Source organism: Pristis pectinata, chromosome 27 (assembly GCF_009764475.1).
Source record: "Pristis pectinata isolate sPriPec2 chromosome 27, sPriPec2.1.pri, whole genome shotgun sequence".
Lineage (NCBI taxonomy): Eukaryota > Metazoa > Chordata > Chondrichthyes > Rhinopristiformes > Pristidae > Pristis > Pristis pectinata.
Genome location: NC_067431.1, coordinates 24,704,447 through 24,722,187, shown reverse-complemented (window position 1 = coordinate 24,722,187; position 17,741 = coordinate 24,704,447). Strand labels below are relative to the sequence as shown.

Genomic DNA, 17,741 nt, shown 5'->3' with positions numbered 1-17,741 from the left:
CCATTTATATTTACACTTATACTGCACTAGGAGTGGATAATGTCACCCAAGATAAATTGAGAACCAGTTGGAGGAGATGACAGACTCCAGTGATTAGTGCTTACCAATTACCAATCTTCAATATGGAAACCTGGACAAATGATTAGGTGCATGCAATTTGAAGTGGGTGTGTGTTATTAGTTCTCTTTGTTTACCTCAGCAGTCTCAGCTTTCCCATGGGTCAGAAGGTCATGGTCTCACAAGCTGGACCAGCACCCCAATGTGGCACTAGACAGTATTTTAAAAAAAACTCCCTTTTCAAAATGTAACTGTGGTCCTATGTACTTGATAGAACCATAGAACACTACAGCACAGAAAACAGGCCATTCAGCCCTTCTAGTCTGTGCCAAAACGGTATTTGACTTGATGTCATTCTCAAAGTGAAAAGACAGATTTCTTTAGTCCTGGTCAACAAGATTCCCTGATCATTACTTTGGGTACTCTAGCTGTGCTGCACCAGTAACCATAAATCACCTGGAGAATACACAGGCTGTGAAAGGTAGTGGGGAGGGTGTGCCATTTAAATCTGTCCTTTCAAAGACTGGTGCTAAAGTGATTTTCAACACCACCACTCCAATCAGTAGTTTTGTCCACATAGCATCTTCAGCCAATTCACAGCATCCAATAAATTTCAACCACAACTTTCCATCTTAAATTTTTATTCAAGTTGGTACTGTTTCAATTGACAAGAGAAAATAATGTACAAAATATAGGGCCAATGAATTAAAAAAAAGCAAAAAAAAATCAATGTACAACATTGAAACTAAAGTTAATTTTCAGCAGGGGCACTTGTACAATGTGTTTTTAGAAATTTGATCACAGAAGATTCTTCCCACAAGATAACCTGCTACTATTAACCCCATAACTTTAGCTATTTATTGACTTCAGGACAGGGGGTAGTTGTAATACTGCAGTTCTGAATGCTAAAACAAGTGGTCAGTTTTGGTCAAACTTGTGCAAGTTACTTTTAACGTGTACTTCCAATATAGGATGCAGCATTGGAAACCAAGTTTACCAGAAAGTAAACATAGTCCCTCATAGCATCAGTGATGTGTATGTGACAAGTGGCAATACTTGAAGTCAACTTGCCCAATGCATGACGATGTGAGCAGCAAGACATTTTCCTCATTGTTAAAAAGTCACTGGAATGATGATAACCAAGTGTTCCCTTTGAATTACTTTGGCCGCTTAACCGAGCATTCAGTGATCAAAATTAACATGCTAATTATTCCAAAAGGTGAGTTTCCAAAAAAAAACAAAAAGGACAATTTTAGTCATTTCAAACTACCTTCATACAATATTTTATATAAAAAGGACATTTTCTTTACCAACTAGACAGACTGACAGTGGTGAGAAAATTTAAAATGAAGCAACATGAAGCAGACTGGTTAAGCCATACAACCAACAAGCTTTGCCAGCATGCTGTAATACACCTGTACAATTCCACATCATGGTTGAAACGACAAGTTAGCAAAGTGACATGCAGTCCTTGCAGCCATTGGTAATTTTTAACAAAATGAATAAATGCGTGATGGAAAGATCCAGGTACGAGGGGAATTGTTACATACATGTCCAATTACAAGCCCATATCAGAGGGGGAAAATAAGTGTTGCAAGACTTTAAAAAGGACAAAAACACCTTTTTAAACTGCCAAATAATAAATACTACCTGTCTAAATCACACTGTTTACTTCATTGAAGGTTTTAGTGTTTTGGGCTGTTTTGAACTTCTATTGACTTTGAAATGGTAAAATCATGCTTTACAGAGAGAGAGTTCAATTATTAGTTTTTTTAGCTGATAATCTGCCTGGCAAGCCCATAGCCAGGCATTCCAGCCTGTGACGCTCCTTGGTTGCTCCCCATCTGTAGCCGATGATGTTCTGTCCCTGGCGCAGTTGCTCTTCTGTAAACTCGCGTTTGTTCTCTTGTGCTTTCCTGCAGCAGGGGAGAAATAGCAAAGAAACTTAATGGGAATGTACTCCTCATTGAGGATTCACACAAAGAGGGACAAGTAGCTCCCTCAATTCAATGCATTGCTCTCATATGCCAAATACTATCAAGAACTCAAGTGGTGTGGATTGCAAAACCAACCAATGAGCAGACAAATGAGGTGCAAAGTTGCATTTCACTCCTGCTTTATTCCAAATCACATCCTACAGTCTTAATGAAGTCTTTATTGTCAAAGAAAAGTTGATCAATGATAGACAAGGAGTTAAAAATCTCACTAGTTCATTAAACCCTGCATACTACAGGATAGGAAAGGGAAAACAGCCTCACTGAAATCTAAACCATGCATTTTTCATTTGGACAGGATGTTCTTTATCTCAGATGGGGAGTAGATGCAACATGTCAAGTTGAAGCAGCATTAAATAGAGCAAGTGGTCACCTACAGGACCTCATTCACTATAAAGCTAATCCAACAATTTTTCAGCAAGATGACCAGGTGCTGAATTGCTCAGAAAGAAACCCTCACTACCCCAGAAAATGCTTCTTTGTAAAAGATGGCAAATCATATTCCCCTCCATGGACTGTCTACACTTCTCGTTGCCTCGTAAAGCAACCAACATAATCAAAGACCCCACCTACCCTGGACATTCTCTCTTCTCCCCTTTCCCATCAGGCAGAAGATACAAAAGCCTGAAAGCACGTACCACCAAACTCAAGGACAGCTTCTATCCCACTGTTATAAGACTATTGAACAGTTCCCTAGTACAATAAATTGGACTCTTGACCTCACAATCTACCTTGTTATGACCTTGCACTCTATTGTCTGCCTGCACTTTCTCAGTACAGGTGACAAAAATAGATCAATCCCAACAAAGCTGAAACATGATACTTGTTGGAATTTTGTCACTGGGTCAGTAATTACTAGGCAGAGTCAGAATTATAAATTTGATGGGCACTAGATCCCATCATAAACAAAGTAGAGACAAAAAATTGCAGATGTTGGAATCTGGAGCAAAGAGCAAACTGCTGGAGAAACAGTGGGTCAGGCAGCATCTGTGGAGGGAAATGACCCGAAACATTAACTGTCCAAGACCTTTCATCTGGACTAGTCTACAAGACCAGCAGACACATGGAAAATTTCAAAGAATAATTAACGCAGTGATATGGAACAGTCAAAGTGACAGAGTGAAAGTTTTATTAAAAAAAATCATGGTGTAGGACAAGATTAGGAGGGGAGAATGATTGTCAGGTTGCAATCTTTAGCCTGGGCAACAAGGAAGTGGGTGATAATGGACTCTAATACAAACAGCAGTGTTGGGTAATCTGAAGTGGTGATAAATTGGTTAACAAATTAATAATGCATTTCTTTTCAATAAAATACATCAGACCAAGTGCATGGATCTTGCAGTTAACCAGATATTTAATCTGCACCAATTGACCACAGGAGCAATTCTGCTACTTACTTGTGAAACCAGTTTGGATCACCACGATAATATCCATCGTTCTTTGTTATTGCAATACTTCCCAAGGCCATGAGGGTTCTTTGGACAGCAGCCAAATCCTTAGCTGCAAGACAATTAGAAAAGTTGAACTGTCTTCATTCTAATATTAGGGCAAATGTATCATGAAGATCCAGAGGTCCAACAGCAAACAAACATGTAATTGGGCAATTCTCAAGCAGAGGCTATGGCAGACTTCCATTCTGAGCTCCAGCTACAAGAACCCTGTGCTGCCCTTGTGGTCAACTCCTTGGAATTCAAACAGACAGCACAAACTTCTGCAAATTTCCAGAGCACTGATGGAAAACTGCCCATAATACTTGGTTGTGTTCCTACTTCAAGTTCTGTTCACCTGGTCTAGGAAGCACATTTGTTGATTTTTTTTTTGCACGAATTAAAAGATAAAACTGGCTTATCAACAAAACTGCAAATGACTACATCTCCACAATGCCAATTACCACGTCAAGTTCCTGCTAATTGGGTCTGCTTCCAGTTCTAAGGGGTCCCTAATCAAGCTTTTATCAGCTCAAATGTACCGAGATGCAATTAAAATCTGAGAAGAATGCATCAAATAGCTCATTAGAAAATGGCTTTGGATCGTTTTAGTGGATATATTTAAAGGTTAAATGTGGTAGACCCATTGCACTACAAGGCTGCACCAAGTTCCATTAACTGCAATATTAAAATTCTAAACCATCTACCTACCCAATTGCATCAATTTATGCTAAATCTCAACTTCAAACTCAGAAACAGCTACAAGCCTAATTGCCCAAAGCAAACAAGTGGAAACTCAGCATCTAGAATTTTACATTTTTAGTGAGAGGTTTGTAATGTTCATACCTATTGGACACAGTAGAAGGAAGCATTGATGATGCCGCCATTACTGGCACATGCCTGATTTGGGGTCTACCTCTCTCTCTCCCTCCCCATCTCCCTGCCCCTACCACATGCTCAAATCTGGATTACTTGCACAAATATAGCATGTTTTTGGTGTGTAGATACAGTTTCTCCCTTCCCCAATTCTCTTTTGGGAAGATCAACCTCAAACACTAGCACTTTAAGCCTCCATGTGTAGCTCCCAACTATTGATTGGTCACCAGAGACCATTCACAAATGCACTTAAAATGTTGGTCAAATTATTGGACTGGTGGCTTCAGAACAACGGGAAACCAATTCAAATCCAACTATTTTGCCTGGGGAATTTTAATCTAGGTAATTAGATCTGGAATAAAAAATAAAATCATGAATACAAAACTACATGAACATTCTGGAAAAGATGGACCTGGTTCACTAATATTCTCGGGCAGACAAATCCAAGCCTGGCCTATATTTAACTCTGGACCTACCAGTGGTCAACTCCCAACTGCCCTTTGAAAAGGCCTTGTAAAGGCAAGCTTGGGGCAACTAGGGATGGGCATTATTGCTAATCAGTGATATCCACAGTCCATAAACAACATGGATCAAGTGTGTTGATAAATATTTAATAACTTCAGCTGGTCAACATTCCGATACTCAGTTTAAAAAAAACAATGCAAATATTTATTAATTGACTAACTTCCAAACTAACATTAATAACGAGTTTATTACTGTACTCACATTCCCAAAGATCCACAGTCTGGAAGATGTCCGTCTTGTTGACACCATATCTCTCAGCAGCTTTCAGAAATTGAGAAACTTGTTCCATTTGTTTGAAGGCCTTATCCGTGCTCTGAATCTTCTTGATTGGTTTACTGTCCTCCGAGTAGAGGCTGTTAATCAGTTGGCTCAGTACCTGCAGAAAGTAGTGCACTTCAGATGTCACAACAAACCACAAACACCAACAGTAAATACCAGCGCTCTTAATATTACACAGATTAACTCACTGAACTGAAACAAGTGCAGAGAAAAGGTGACTAGTGCATCCACACTTAAATTCCAGTGCCAAATACAGTGGACCCAAAGTATCAGAAAATTCTGGAGATACTCAGCCAGTCAGGCAGCATTCGCAGAGTGAGGGACTGAGGGTCATTTGCCTGACAGTTGAGTATCTCTGGTTTTCTGATGTTATTTCAGATGTCCATCATCTGCTTTTTATTGCTTTCTTTCCCTACCCCCCAGCTACAAAAAATAAAATCTGAGGTTTTCTCATCAGTTCTCAGAATCTTCCAATTAGTTACTTCTATGCTGCTTATATGCTTAACCCACTGGAATCAACTTTCATTCAATAAAAATCATGGTTTATTTTGACTTCAACTTCCCAACCCCATCCCTCGATTCCCTCAGGAGTCCAAAAATCCATCAGATGGTCTTGAATGATTGAGTAAACACTGCCCTTTGCTGCACAACAAGATACTAAAGTGCATCAATTCCTTTAAAGTTTGACGTATTTCATTTCAAGTGGAGTGGTTTGTCAACTATTTATTTTCCTCGACTTGTTTCCGGATGATTGTATGCAAAATCTAACATCCTCTGCAATGTAGAATCTAGACTATATGGAATACTCACTGTGCCATCCTTAAGCCACGACTGGAAACCCATTCTCCCCGCCTCTGGTCGACCGACTTCTGACCCACACTGGGCAATAATCCATTCCACTAGTCGCTCCTCCAGTTCAGGTTCATACTTCTTCTCAATCTTGCTTTGAATATGCCTACTCAATCCATAAGAGGGTCCCTGGTTGGCCATGTTTCTTGGTTAGGCAAGTCTGCAACAGAAGCAAAAGTCAGAAGAGTTAAGGAACCATGATTAACTGAAGTACAATATTCTGCTACGTTAAAGGCACTGGATCAAAGCATGTTCAGAGAGTTCACAAATTAGGCAAACAAAAACAAGCTTAGCGCAAGAGATCGACTTTATATACAAATCAGCATCATGAAATCAACTGTAATAAGATCTGCATAAGAACATAAGAAATAAGAGCAGGAGTAGGCCATCCGGCCCATTGAGATCAATAAGATCATGGCTGATCTGTCCTGTGGACTCAGATCCACCTACTTGCCTTTTCCCATAACCCTCAATTCCCCTACTATGCAAAAATCTATCTAGCTGTATCTTAAATATATTTAATGAGGAACCTCTACTGCTTCCCTGGCAGAGAATCCACAGATTCACTCCTTTCGGGGAAAAGCAGTTCCTCCTCATCTCCATCCTAAATCTACTCCCCTGAATCTTGAGGCTATATCCCTTGTTCTAGTCTCGTCTACCAGTGGAAACAACTTTCCTGCCTCTATCTTATCTATCCCTTTCATAGTTTTATATGTTTCCATAAGATCCCCTCTCATTCTTCTGAATTCCAGTGAGTAAAGTCACAGGCGGCTCAATTTCTCCTCATAGGCCTAACCCCCTCATCTCCGGAATCAACTTGGTGAACCTCCGGTGCACCAGCTCTAAAGACAGTATGGCTTTTCTAAAGTAAGTAGACGAGAACTGCGCGCAGTACTACAGCTGCGGCCACACTTGTACCCTGTACAGTCGCAGCATAACCTCCCTGCTCTCAAATTCAATCCCTCCAGCAATGAAGGCCAACATTCCATTTGCCTTCTTGATAACCTGTTGCACCTGCAAACTAACCTTTTGCGATTCACACACAAGCACTCCCAAGTCCCTCTGCACAACAGCAGGCTGCAATCTTTCACTATTTAAATAATAACCTGATCTTCTATTTTTCCTTCCAAAGTGGATGACCTCACATTTACCAACATTGTAGTCCATCTGCCAGACCCTTGGCCACTCACTTAACCTCTCTCTCTCTGCAGACTCTCCGCATCCTCTGCGCAATTTGCTTTTCCACTCAATTTAGTTCAATTATGTATCATTTATTCTACTCCGGGCTTCACTTATGGTTATGACACTTCAAAATTAAAAAGGCAGCTGTAATGTGTGATAGGGACACAGAAAAGGCACAATATTAAAAGAAATGTCACAAAAGTAACCAGGTTTGTTCTGGTGCCTTGGTCAAGTAATTCTTGAAGGGCTCTCTTCGCAGAGATGCCGGATTCCTTACATGTTCAATGCTGGGATAATCCAGGCTCATAACTCATTAGAGTCTGATTTGCAAGTGAAAATTACCACAAACTTTTCAACTACATTAATTCCAATATTTCATTTGTAACCCAATGATCTACAAGGAATGCACTAAAACTGGAAAATGAAGGTTGGAAGGATGAACAATACAAGGAGCAATGCACTTAACACCCAATAGCAGGCTTGTACACTGAGAATTTAGCTAATAATCAATATTTGGTTCTGTAACCAATTTGAAGGAGAATAGCAGTTCTTTACAGAAAAAAAATCATTAAATTAATTCTTAAAGCTGGAGTACAGCATCAAGATAACAAGCATGATATATTTCAGTTGTTTGGTATATAATGAGTGGGAAAGCGGCCATCAGTTAAAACTAGCTTCTTTCATTGATATTCTGATTTGATATAGGGTCCAGAGAAGCACATTGATATATTTTTCTGACTGATAATTTCAATGCAAGTGTGTAAAACAGACCAACCAGATAATCATTAGCCAAATTCTCAGTGTATAATCTCCTAATAGGCACAGCCCATGTAACTGTAAAATATTATACATCCAGGATCTTCTGGGAAGTGTACTTGTCAGGATGTTATTTTACCAATGGAAAACTCATTACATGACTAGCATCTCGTATTAAAATTGCAAGTGCTGGTAAGATTGTATGCATTGCTCCTTTCTGTATTTGTTCATCCTTCCAAGTTATAACCTTTCATCATTTTCCAATTTTAGTGCATTCCTTGCAAATCATTGGGTTACAAATGAAATATCAGAATGGATGCAGTTTAAATTAAAAATTTGTGATAATCCACACACAGTCACACAGCCCCAAGCAGTAATGCTGGCCAATGCTGCCGTATGATGCTGGCTGAGGTTATTTCTGCAGCCCAAGATCTTTCACTGAATTAAAGCCTGAAAATATTCTGTTCAAAGGAAGTACTTCAATACTTCCAGACTTGCTAGAATCCTCCAGTCATTTTATAGTAGATGATCTGGGATCCGAATCAGAATATTGCTCTACTTTTTTTTAAACCAGAATTTGGGTAACACTGCCAGACCAGAATTTATTGCCCAGAGCTATCACCTTGAATTGCTGCAGCCCTCCTGGTCAGGTGTTCTGGGACTTAGACCTATGACAATGATAAAACGTCTATTATCCTTCCAAGTCAGGATATTATGTAACCTTGAAGTGAATCCTACAAGTTGCGTTTTCATGATCCAACTACCCTTGTCCTTCCTGTTGGCAGAGGTCAACTAGTGAGCGAAGTTGGAGTAGCCCAGGCAAGTAACAAGTGCACTTTGTGGATACCGAGCTGCTGGTTGCAGATAGAGAGAATGTTTAGTGTGGGTAGATGGTTACCAAGTGGTTTTGAAGGGCATTAAGCTTCAACTATGTTGGAACTGCACTTATACAAGTGGAGAATATCCCATCACATTCCTGACTTGTAGAGTACAGAACAGCTTTCAAGGTTTCAAGAAGCAAGGCACAGAACACCCAGTTTGTGCCCTCCTCCTGCACCCACAATGTGTGGGTGGTTGTCCAGTCAAGGTCCTGGTCAATGGTGACCTCCAGGGGTTGGTGGTAGACCAGGAAATGCATCGTCAAGGGTTGGTGGTTAGACCCTCTTGTTGGAGATGGTCATTAACACTTGTGACAAGTGGAAGCAAGCATGTTCTTTTTAAACCCACATCCAAAAGTTGTTGATATGAACCATTTCATATGCCGAAAAAGTTGTGGATGGAATGGAACATTGCCAATGTTTGCTGATGATTGGATGTCTCCAGTTCTGACATTATGCAAAGAAGGTCATTAATAAACAGCTGAAGATGGTGGGGACCAGGACACAGCATGTCCAATTATGTTGCCCTCCTTTGACTTGCATTGGCTATGAGCAAAGTTCTGTGGTACTCCGGTTAGAGCACAACTTAAATTGGTCAGTGGGAAACAAACGTGAATAGCTGGGAGGCAGTGCAGAGAGCAGCTGCCGTGCCAATAACCATGTTAGAACCAAGGATGAAAAGAGATACTTGGGTATAAAAAGAAATTTGGAACCATGCTTTAAGTTGAACTGCAGCAGTCTTACCTCAGGGCACAGGTTCAAACTCAAGTTGTTTCAAGGGCTGGCATACAAAAAAAATGTTCCCCATCAAGTGAACAATCAATATAGATAAATTCAGATAAAGCATTTTCAGGGGGTTTCCTTTATAGAGATGTTAAAGTGACTGGTTGGATGAACAAGTCAGTGAGCTGTACAGCTTCCCCACTTGTAGCAGAGGATTTCAAATTGGCCTGCACTAATAGCGTAAGTCATCCAGGATCAGTAGCTGATAAGTAGGTAAGTTGACAAATTGACAGCAGTTTGGCTTCTCTTCAAGCCCCTGCCCTGCCATCCTAACACAAAACAAATGTACACAACTGCCAATTACATAAAATGCAAGGCCTGAAGTCTGATGTTGAGCTGATGAGTTCAAATATAAACTGTGTATATATCCCATTGTAATCTAGGCAGAGAGAGAGCCATGGGGTTTCACTGATGTTAGACACATCAGTGGAAGTGCCCTCAAATTCCAAGTTTCTATCCATTTGCCAGACTCCCATGAAAATCTTTGACCAGAATACCGAGCCATACCATGCCATGTTTGTCAGAAAGATTCAGTTAACAGTGCAATGTACTGAATAATAAACATACTGCATAGAGATCAGAGGGAGTAGGAATATTAATTTTTTTTGGATACAGCAGCTACTGGGCATCACCAAGATTAGACTGGACTTCTGATAGTTTCATTCAATCCCTTCAACAACATAGAAGCTACTTTCAGAAAGAAAAATAAGATATCCAAAAGGAGAAAAAAAACATTTCATCCATCAACATGGTGTTTTCCCCATAGACAATAAGCATAGGTTTTGGATGCAGAATTTAACAGGGGATTTTATTTTAAACATAAATGTTCAAGAGCCCCAGATGTCATTCATGGTGCACATCCTGCTGCACTATGTTCTACTCACTGAAGGAAGGCCTCGAGCTCCAAATATATGACTTAGTATAGTTGAATGGTCCGAATTCAGACACTTTTTCACCAGCAATTCTATAAACAGTCTATTGACAACATTGGAGCATCTGCAGTAGTCAGCACTATACCTTCATACCCATGCCCCATTCTGCAAGTAGGGTTTGTCACCACACTCAAAGGCTATTAAACTTCAACTACACCAAATCAAGCCCCTGAGAAGCAGACGAAGGATGCTCCTGCCATATTCTAGGGATAAGGAATGACCATTGGATTGTAAAAGCCCATTTTTAATGATGGCATGGCGTGGATTCTCATTGGGAATCAATCGAGAAGATGACAAGGAAAAGACGACAATAACATCCAGAAGCACTGCCACAAGTTGTGATGGACAATCGTGACCCAGAATGCCAACCCGCTGCCAACCACAGATGTTTGCAAGCTGAGCTTTTGCATTTTTATTTTGGATTTCCAGCATCAAAACCATCTTGAGTAATTTAACAATGGCCAGAGAGGTACAAAAATAGCACTCATGTCAGACCTGGAAGCCATCCAAGTACAAATAAAAGATAACAGGGCCCAAATATTACCCTTCATCAGCTGATACCTTCTAAGCAGATACCAAACCTGGGAGTAGAAACACCAAGGTGAAGGATAGGCTGATATAGTATAAACTGGTGTAACACCATCCATCAGAAGGATGAAAGTCTTAATACAGAGCCATATTTAAAATGCAAAAGAAGTGCTCTCCAGTGACAATATTCACCTCCTCCTCCTTCCTTTTACTACACCATCAAAAAAAACAGAATTAATAAATGGATTTGTCCAATAGGAGACCAGGAGATTCCACAAGGATTCTTTAGTACAGAGCACTATAAAGTTTCTAGATGTTGTTCCCCTTGCTAGTAACAGTGCCACAGGTACAGGGCACCTACGTCTATTCTTCATCCAAGCCCATAGAGTGTTTTTAAAATGAATGAGGGAATAAACAGATGTGTTAGTGTAGGTAGTCTGCATTAGTGCAAGACCAATTTTCCAAGTATGCCATGGGCATAGATTTTGGGATGGCCTTTTCACAGAGGACTACACAAACTCTGCAAATTGAATGGGATGAAGTTATAGACCAGCTGCTTCACAGCTCTAAAAACCTGGGTTCAATCCTGACCTCCAGTGCTGTGTGTGGAGTTTGTACATTCTCCCTGTGACTGCATGGGTTTCCTCAGGAGCTCTAGTTTCTTACCACATCCCAAAAATGTGGGAGGGTGGTTGGTTAATTGGCTGCTATAAATTGCTCCTATGTGTGGTTGAATCTAAGGGGATTATATGGGAATATGGGGAGAATAAAATGGGTTAGGACAGGTTAGGTAGTATGCAACTCCTGTGCTCTTCTGGGACTTCACAGTATTGGGGGGTGGGGTTAAAGAGGGGAAACTGCATCAGTTTTTGCTCATCACCTGTCATCATGATTCAAACTGGAATCTTCTGATGAGTGGCACTGGAGGAAGTACAAGTTCGAGTTTACTCTTGCTGTACAGGAGTTTCACTTCCTCTCAGGAGGCCAGATTACGTTAATTTTAGTTCACTGAAACCTTCAACTTTCAAGTCTGATTACAGTTGTTTATGTTAAAGCTCATTACAATGGCCTGGTAGGTCTGAATATTTGGAGATTTAGTCAACAGAGCTGAATGTTAGTCATGTATGTAATCATTTTGATAAATGTTTCAAAGCTTTGCCCAGGAAATTCTTTCTTCAAAGAAAAAACCTCCTTAGCTTCCAATGCCCAGACGTCAACTGATCTTCTAATAATGTGTATAATATTATATAGTATTTTTTCATTAAAAAGCAGGGATTTGTGAAGCAGCTTTTCCAAATAGGATCAACACTCCAGCCATCTCCACACAGCATACCAAAGAAACACGCTGGAAATAATTTTTGTTAATTTATGTTTTTCTTGTGAAGGTTGTGTATCTGATGCTATGTGCCTGTGATGCTGTGCAAGTTTTTCATTGCATCCGTGCATATAACAAACTTGACTTCAAAGCCCTCCTTCCTGCACATTTACTAATCACTTGCATCAAAGATAAATTTATCCTAAAACACAACATTATCAAACATGTGACAATGGAGCACATGCAAAAATCATAAGGACATTTAGTCAATCAAGCCCACACCAGCTCTCTGCAGGAGTAATCCAGTCAGTCACACGCCTTGCAAGTGTTCTAGTAGTACCTAGTTACTTCGTGGTCACAATTGAATCTACCTCCATTATTCCCCGGCAGTACATTCCAGTTTCCAACTACCAATGACATTTAAAAAGTTTTTTGTCCCCACAATCCCCCTCCCATCAGTTTGGATTCTTTGTCCGATCTCCATTAATTAGGACAGGTAATCAATAACCTTACTCAAGATTTTTTTTTGAGAAAATGCCATCCTAAACCACTACTCCTCCCTTCTTTTCTTACTACTCACTAAAGCAGTTGAGATTACCAGATTACCCCCAACGTCAGGTCCCACTCCAGAGATAGAGAGAGACTCGGTTGACACTAGCCTGACACTGAAGGGGTGCTACACAGTTGGAGTTACTATTAGTTAAGGTATCATACAAAGATCCAGCTGACCTTAAAAAAAAATCCCATTTCAAATAAAAAAGGTTATTATTCACAATGCCTCAACCAAAACACAACAGATTAGTCATTATATTACTATGTGAAAGATTGCTGTACACAAATTGACTGCCTTGTTCCCATATTACTGTAATGGCTGTACTTCATGACTGCAAAGCACTGGGATATCTTGCAAGGTGCCATAGAACAAATCTCCCAGCCACTCCCCCATCCCACAAGATGGCACCCGATAGGCTCAGCAGCCATGCTCTCCTCTGGGATAGTTCCCAGCAACTGCCTCACTACTGGGTCAGAGGAAATTTACAGACTCCACCCTGCAACCTACCACTTCCAGTTCAGGATGAAAAAGCATGGCTTGTACCAGAGCAATGCAAACATTAAATCCTGCAAAACTGTCAGCCATGGAAGTCTCCAACAAAAAGGCAACTTTAAACAAGTAAATTGGCACATGTTGGGAATGTTTAAGAATAAACAACCTGCCAGTTTCCATCATTAAATATTTAAAAGCTTTCTGGACTTTCAGATAAACATCTGAGCGACATCTACTCCAAATTCAACAACTGGTATCCATGTGGTATCCCGGCACGTAGAGGCCCCAGGACTGGAGGAATAGAAAGCGCGTGGGAGGAGGATCATGTCGGGAGATGTGACCAACAACTCGGCTTCTGAAGAGTATGGACAGGAGGTTCCAAAGAACAATTCCCCAAGGCTCTTGGGCTCGAACACACCAGCGTCCTCGGTGAAGGAGAGGGAGGAGCTGGGGAGAGTTGTAGGTTGGCCAGAGGTGGGGGAGGGGGGTGCATACAGTTAACTAACAACTGGAATAGATACAGGTGGATACCAACAGTGGTAGAAAAACTCCAAATTAAATATTCATATCGAGTGGTTTATATTGGCCACATTGCAAGTGGTTGGAAGGAAAGTTGCAACCGAGCTGGACTTTCCTTGAGGTGACACTCCCGTCTCCCGTGTTAACTCGGACGGGACAAGATGAGACCACCCCAAAGCTGCGACCAGGATCCCGGCTCTCTGCAGGAACACGGGAACCTAAAGCCGCTGGAGAACAACAAAAATCCACTGTGCTGGGAATTAAGGGCGATTCGGTGGGGAAGTTACAGGAGGAAGCGAACAGATTGTGAAATCAAATAGGATCGTTGGCACAGATGGAGAAGCACCTGTGGAGAAACGAATAGAGTCGACGTTTTAGGTCAAAGACATGCCGAGTGTTTCCTGTAGTTTCTCGGGTTGGGTCCGAGTTTATTTCTCCAGATTAATTTGTTTTGAAAATTACCACTTTACCGAAGTCAGTGAACGTCACAGTTACACTGCAAGTTGAGAACTAAATGTATATTAAAGTCGTTCTGGAATCGTGGGTTTACTTTTTCTTTTAAAAAAAACATCTTTTTCACGAAAAAACCTACAGCCAACTTTCACTGATTTCGAGAGAGCTTCACTTTGCAGCCTGACAGCCACACCCAAGATCTGAAACATAAACCACAGAGCAACAGGGCAGAGGGGACTGTCACAGCTTTTGAAATACAAGACACACAACGGTATAAAGTTTATAAACTTGTTATTCGGAATAACACAAGTTAGAAATGCCAACTGTTACATGCGTTTAGTTTATCGGGAAAATGATTCAAGTTGCAAGGACCAATATCCTTAACAACCTAGAGACACAATTAAATTTTGTTTTGCCATGTTAAACCATGTGAAAAGAACCCCATTTCAATTAAATTCAGCTACAAAGCATGGATTACATTTGAGAGACAAACAAAAAAAGGAGCATGCAATCATTGAACTTACGCACTTACCTTTCCACAAGACAGACAGATGTTGGTAGATTCAGTGCTCACCCCAGAGTGCGGCTGCTGTGCCTGGAACGGGCTAAAAAATCTCCTTATCATCATGACGTCAGTTATTAAGTAAAGGAAAGAAACGCCTTACATGGACTCTGAGTATTGGGGCAGAATCCTTATTTGGTGAAAGGCACAAAGAGACAATATGCAAGAGGTTGGTTCATTAAACTGACACATTCTCCAGATTCCAAACTTATGCTCACGACAGAGCCAGTTGGGTTTAGAGCAGAGAGTCATCCTAGCCCATTTATGGACAGCTGAGAATTAGATTCTTTTGGAAAGGTATTCTTTTTAAAGCAGTCTCTGGAAAGAAAATCTCCAAAATGTTGTTACTTGTCCAGTGTGACAGATTTTCTTTATATAATTGAACGACTGAAAGAGTATGTGTGTGTAAAAGCTCTTCTCCAAGAAAACACAACGACATTTATTGGTGTGGCTCTATGTATAAGAGATGAGAAAGATTTTATTTTGGGTAAGAAAATATGTTGGTCAAAGTTTGTCAAGTCCTGATAAGTACTAATATTGTGACACGGTGCTTTACTTTAGTTTCCTGTTAACTGTGGTTTGAAATGTTTTTAATTACCTCTCTATCCCTCCCACCTGATATAATGTGACCACCCGTCTCCACTGCACGGAAGGGTAACTTGTACTGTCGTAATTCCGCGGAGAGACTGACGCCTGCTGGTTTATCTGCCGCAGAACACTGGGTTCGGGCGATATTTAACTCCAGATGCCTGAGGGTAAATGTGGGATTTTGTTTGTAAAAGTTGCGTAAGTCAACGTCAAGCGGTGTATCAGTGTTTGTGACCCACAACAGTCTTCCCCCATCCATGTCAGCATGTCAGTCCTGATGCGGGGTCTCGACCCGAGACGTCGACTGTCCTTTTCGCTCCATGGATGCTGCCTGACCTGCTGAGTTCCTCCAGCACTTTTTGTGTATGGCTCCAGACTCCAGCATCTAAGATATCTTTATTAGACACATGTACGTTGAAACACACAGTAAATGCATCCTTTGCGTCGTGTGTCCTGCGGGCAGTCTGCAAGAGTCGCCACACTTCTGGCGCCAACGTAGCATGCCCACAACTTCCTAACCTGTACGTCTTTTGGAATGTGGGAGGAAACCGGGAGCACCCGGAGGAAACCCACGCAGACACAGGGAGAATGTACAAACTCCTTACAGACATTGGCCGGAATTGAACCCAAGTCGCTGGCGCTGTAAAGTGTTATGCTAACCGCTACACTAGCTGCCCCCTGTGACGCTATTATCACGTTCCCATGTTAAATGTCCGTGCTCTACCTGGGCAAGAACCAGTTTTCCCACTGATTTCCCCCCAAGAATCGCACATTGGATTTTTAGCTCTAAAGCAAAACACAGCAGATGTTGGAAATCAGAAATAAAACCAGAAAATACTCAGTGGATCAGACACCACCTGTGCAGAGAGAGAGTAACATGGTTTATGTTTCGGGATGACGACCTTTCCTTGAGAGCTGAGAAGAGTTAGAAATAAGTTTTAGGTTACATGTAAAGTGGGGGGTTGAGAACAAAAGGAAAATTTGTGAAGGGGCAGGAACCGGGACAAAGTAAATGATACAGGTAGCAGCGACGTCAACTATAAGAGGGTAAATAACAAGTGGCAGCACCAGGAGATAGATGGAATTTGCAAATACCAGAAGGAGAGAAAGACAACTGAAAGCTGGAAACATAAGATGCCAATTCTGGAATGGTTGATGATATGAAATGGTTGAGTTCTTATTTCTCTGTCTGATGAAAGGTCACCAAACTGAAGCATTGATTTGTTTTCTCCCTGCACAGGCGCTGCCTGACCTGCTGGGTGTCTGCACCATTTTCTGTTTTTTACCTTAGGCTTATTATGAGTCTCTTATATTTATAGCTCTTCGTCCAGACAAGTGTGAATGTTTTATCTGTGGCTACCCTATAAAACTCCATTATTATCTTAAAAAGCTTGGCCACTGCTCAGCCTTTTCTGTTACACGCAGCAAGTGTAATAAATTTCTGTTTTAATTATGGAGTGGCTTTGCCCGGTTGGTTTGAAAATACTCCGTCCTCCATGGCGGTCTCGAGCTCCCGGTTGCCAGCCATTTTAATTCTCCTTCCCATTCCCAGATGGACATGTCTGTCCTCGGCCTCCTCCACTGCCGGGGTGAGGCTACATGCAAACTAGAGGAACAGCACCTCATATTCCCCCAGGGTAGTTTACAACCTGATGGCGTGGAACATTGAATTTTCCAATTTCAGGTAAACTGCTCCTCCTCTGTCCCTTTTTTCTCTCCTCCTGATCTGCCCAGTTCTTCCTACATTTACGCCAGTCCCCCATTACCCTGCTTCATTTCCCCTCCTTCACCCCTCCTCCGCTCCATCTGCCCGTCACCCACACACTCCTCCCACTGGGTCCCCTCCCCCACTGTTCCCATCTGCCCTCCCCACCTCCCTCATTTTATTCCATCATCTTCAGCATTTTGTCACCTCCACCTATCACCTCCCAGTGTCTGTCGTCAATCTCCCATCTTCCATCTGCCCGTCACACCTCCACCTATCGCCTGCTGGCTCTTGCTCCACCCCTTCCCCTCACCTCTTTATACTGGCGATCTCCCCTCTATCCTTCAGTCCAGATGAAGGGTCTCGACCTGAAACGTCGACTGTCTGTTTCCCTCCATAGATGCTGCTCAACCTGCTGAGTTCTTGCAGTGGATTGGTTTTTTTGCTCCAGATTCCAGCATCTGTAGTCTCTTGTGCCTCTGAAGATA

The 17,741-nt window shown here is 41.5% G+C and overlaps 1 protein-coding gene across 1 annotated transcript; it reads right to left on the bottom strand.

The window, feature by feature from the left end:
* Positions 1-681: 681 nt before the first annotated feature.
* LOC127583647 (transgelin-like) lies at positions 682-15,094 on the bottom strand. Its single transcript, XM_052039839.1, is given in 6 exon segments — positions 682-1,906; positions 1,909-1,973; positions 3,449-3,551; positions 5,081-5,255; positions 5,969-6,167; positions 14,931-15,094. Coding segments are annotated over 5 exon segments (600 nt in total). The 5' UTR covers positions 6,149-6,167; positions 14,931-15,094; the 3' UTR covers positions 682-1,829.
* Between the last annotated feature and the right edge of the window lie 2,647 nt (positions 15,095-17,741).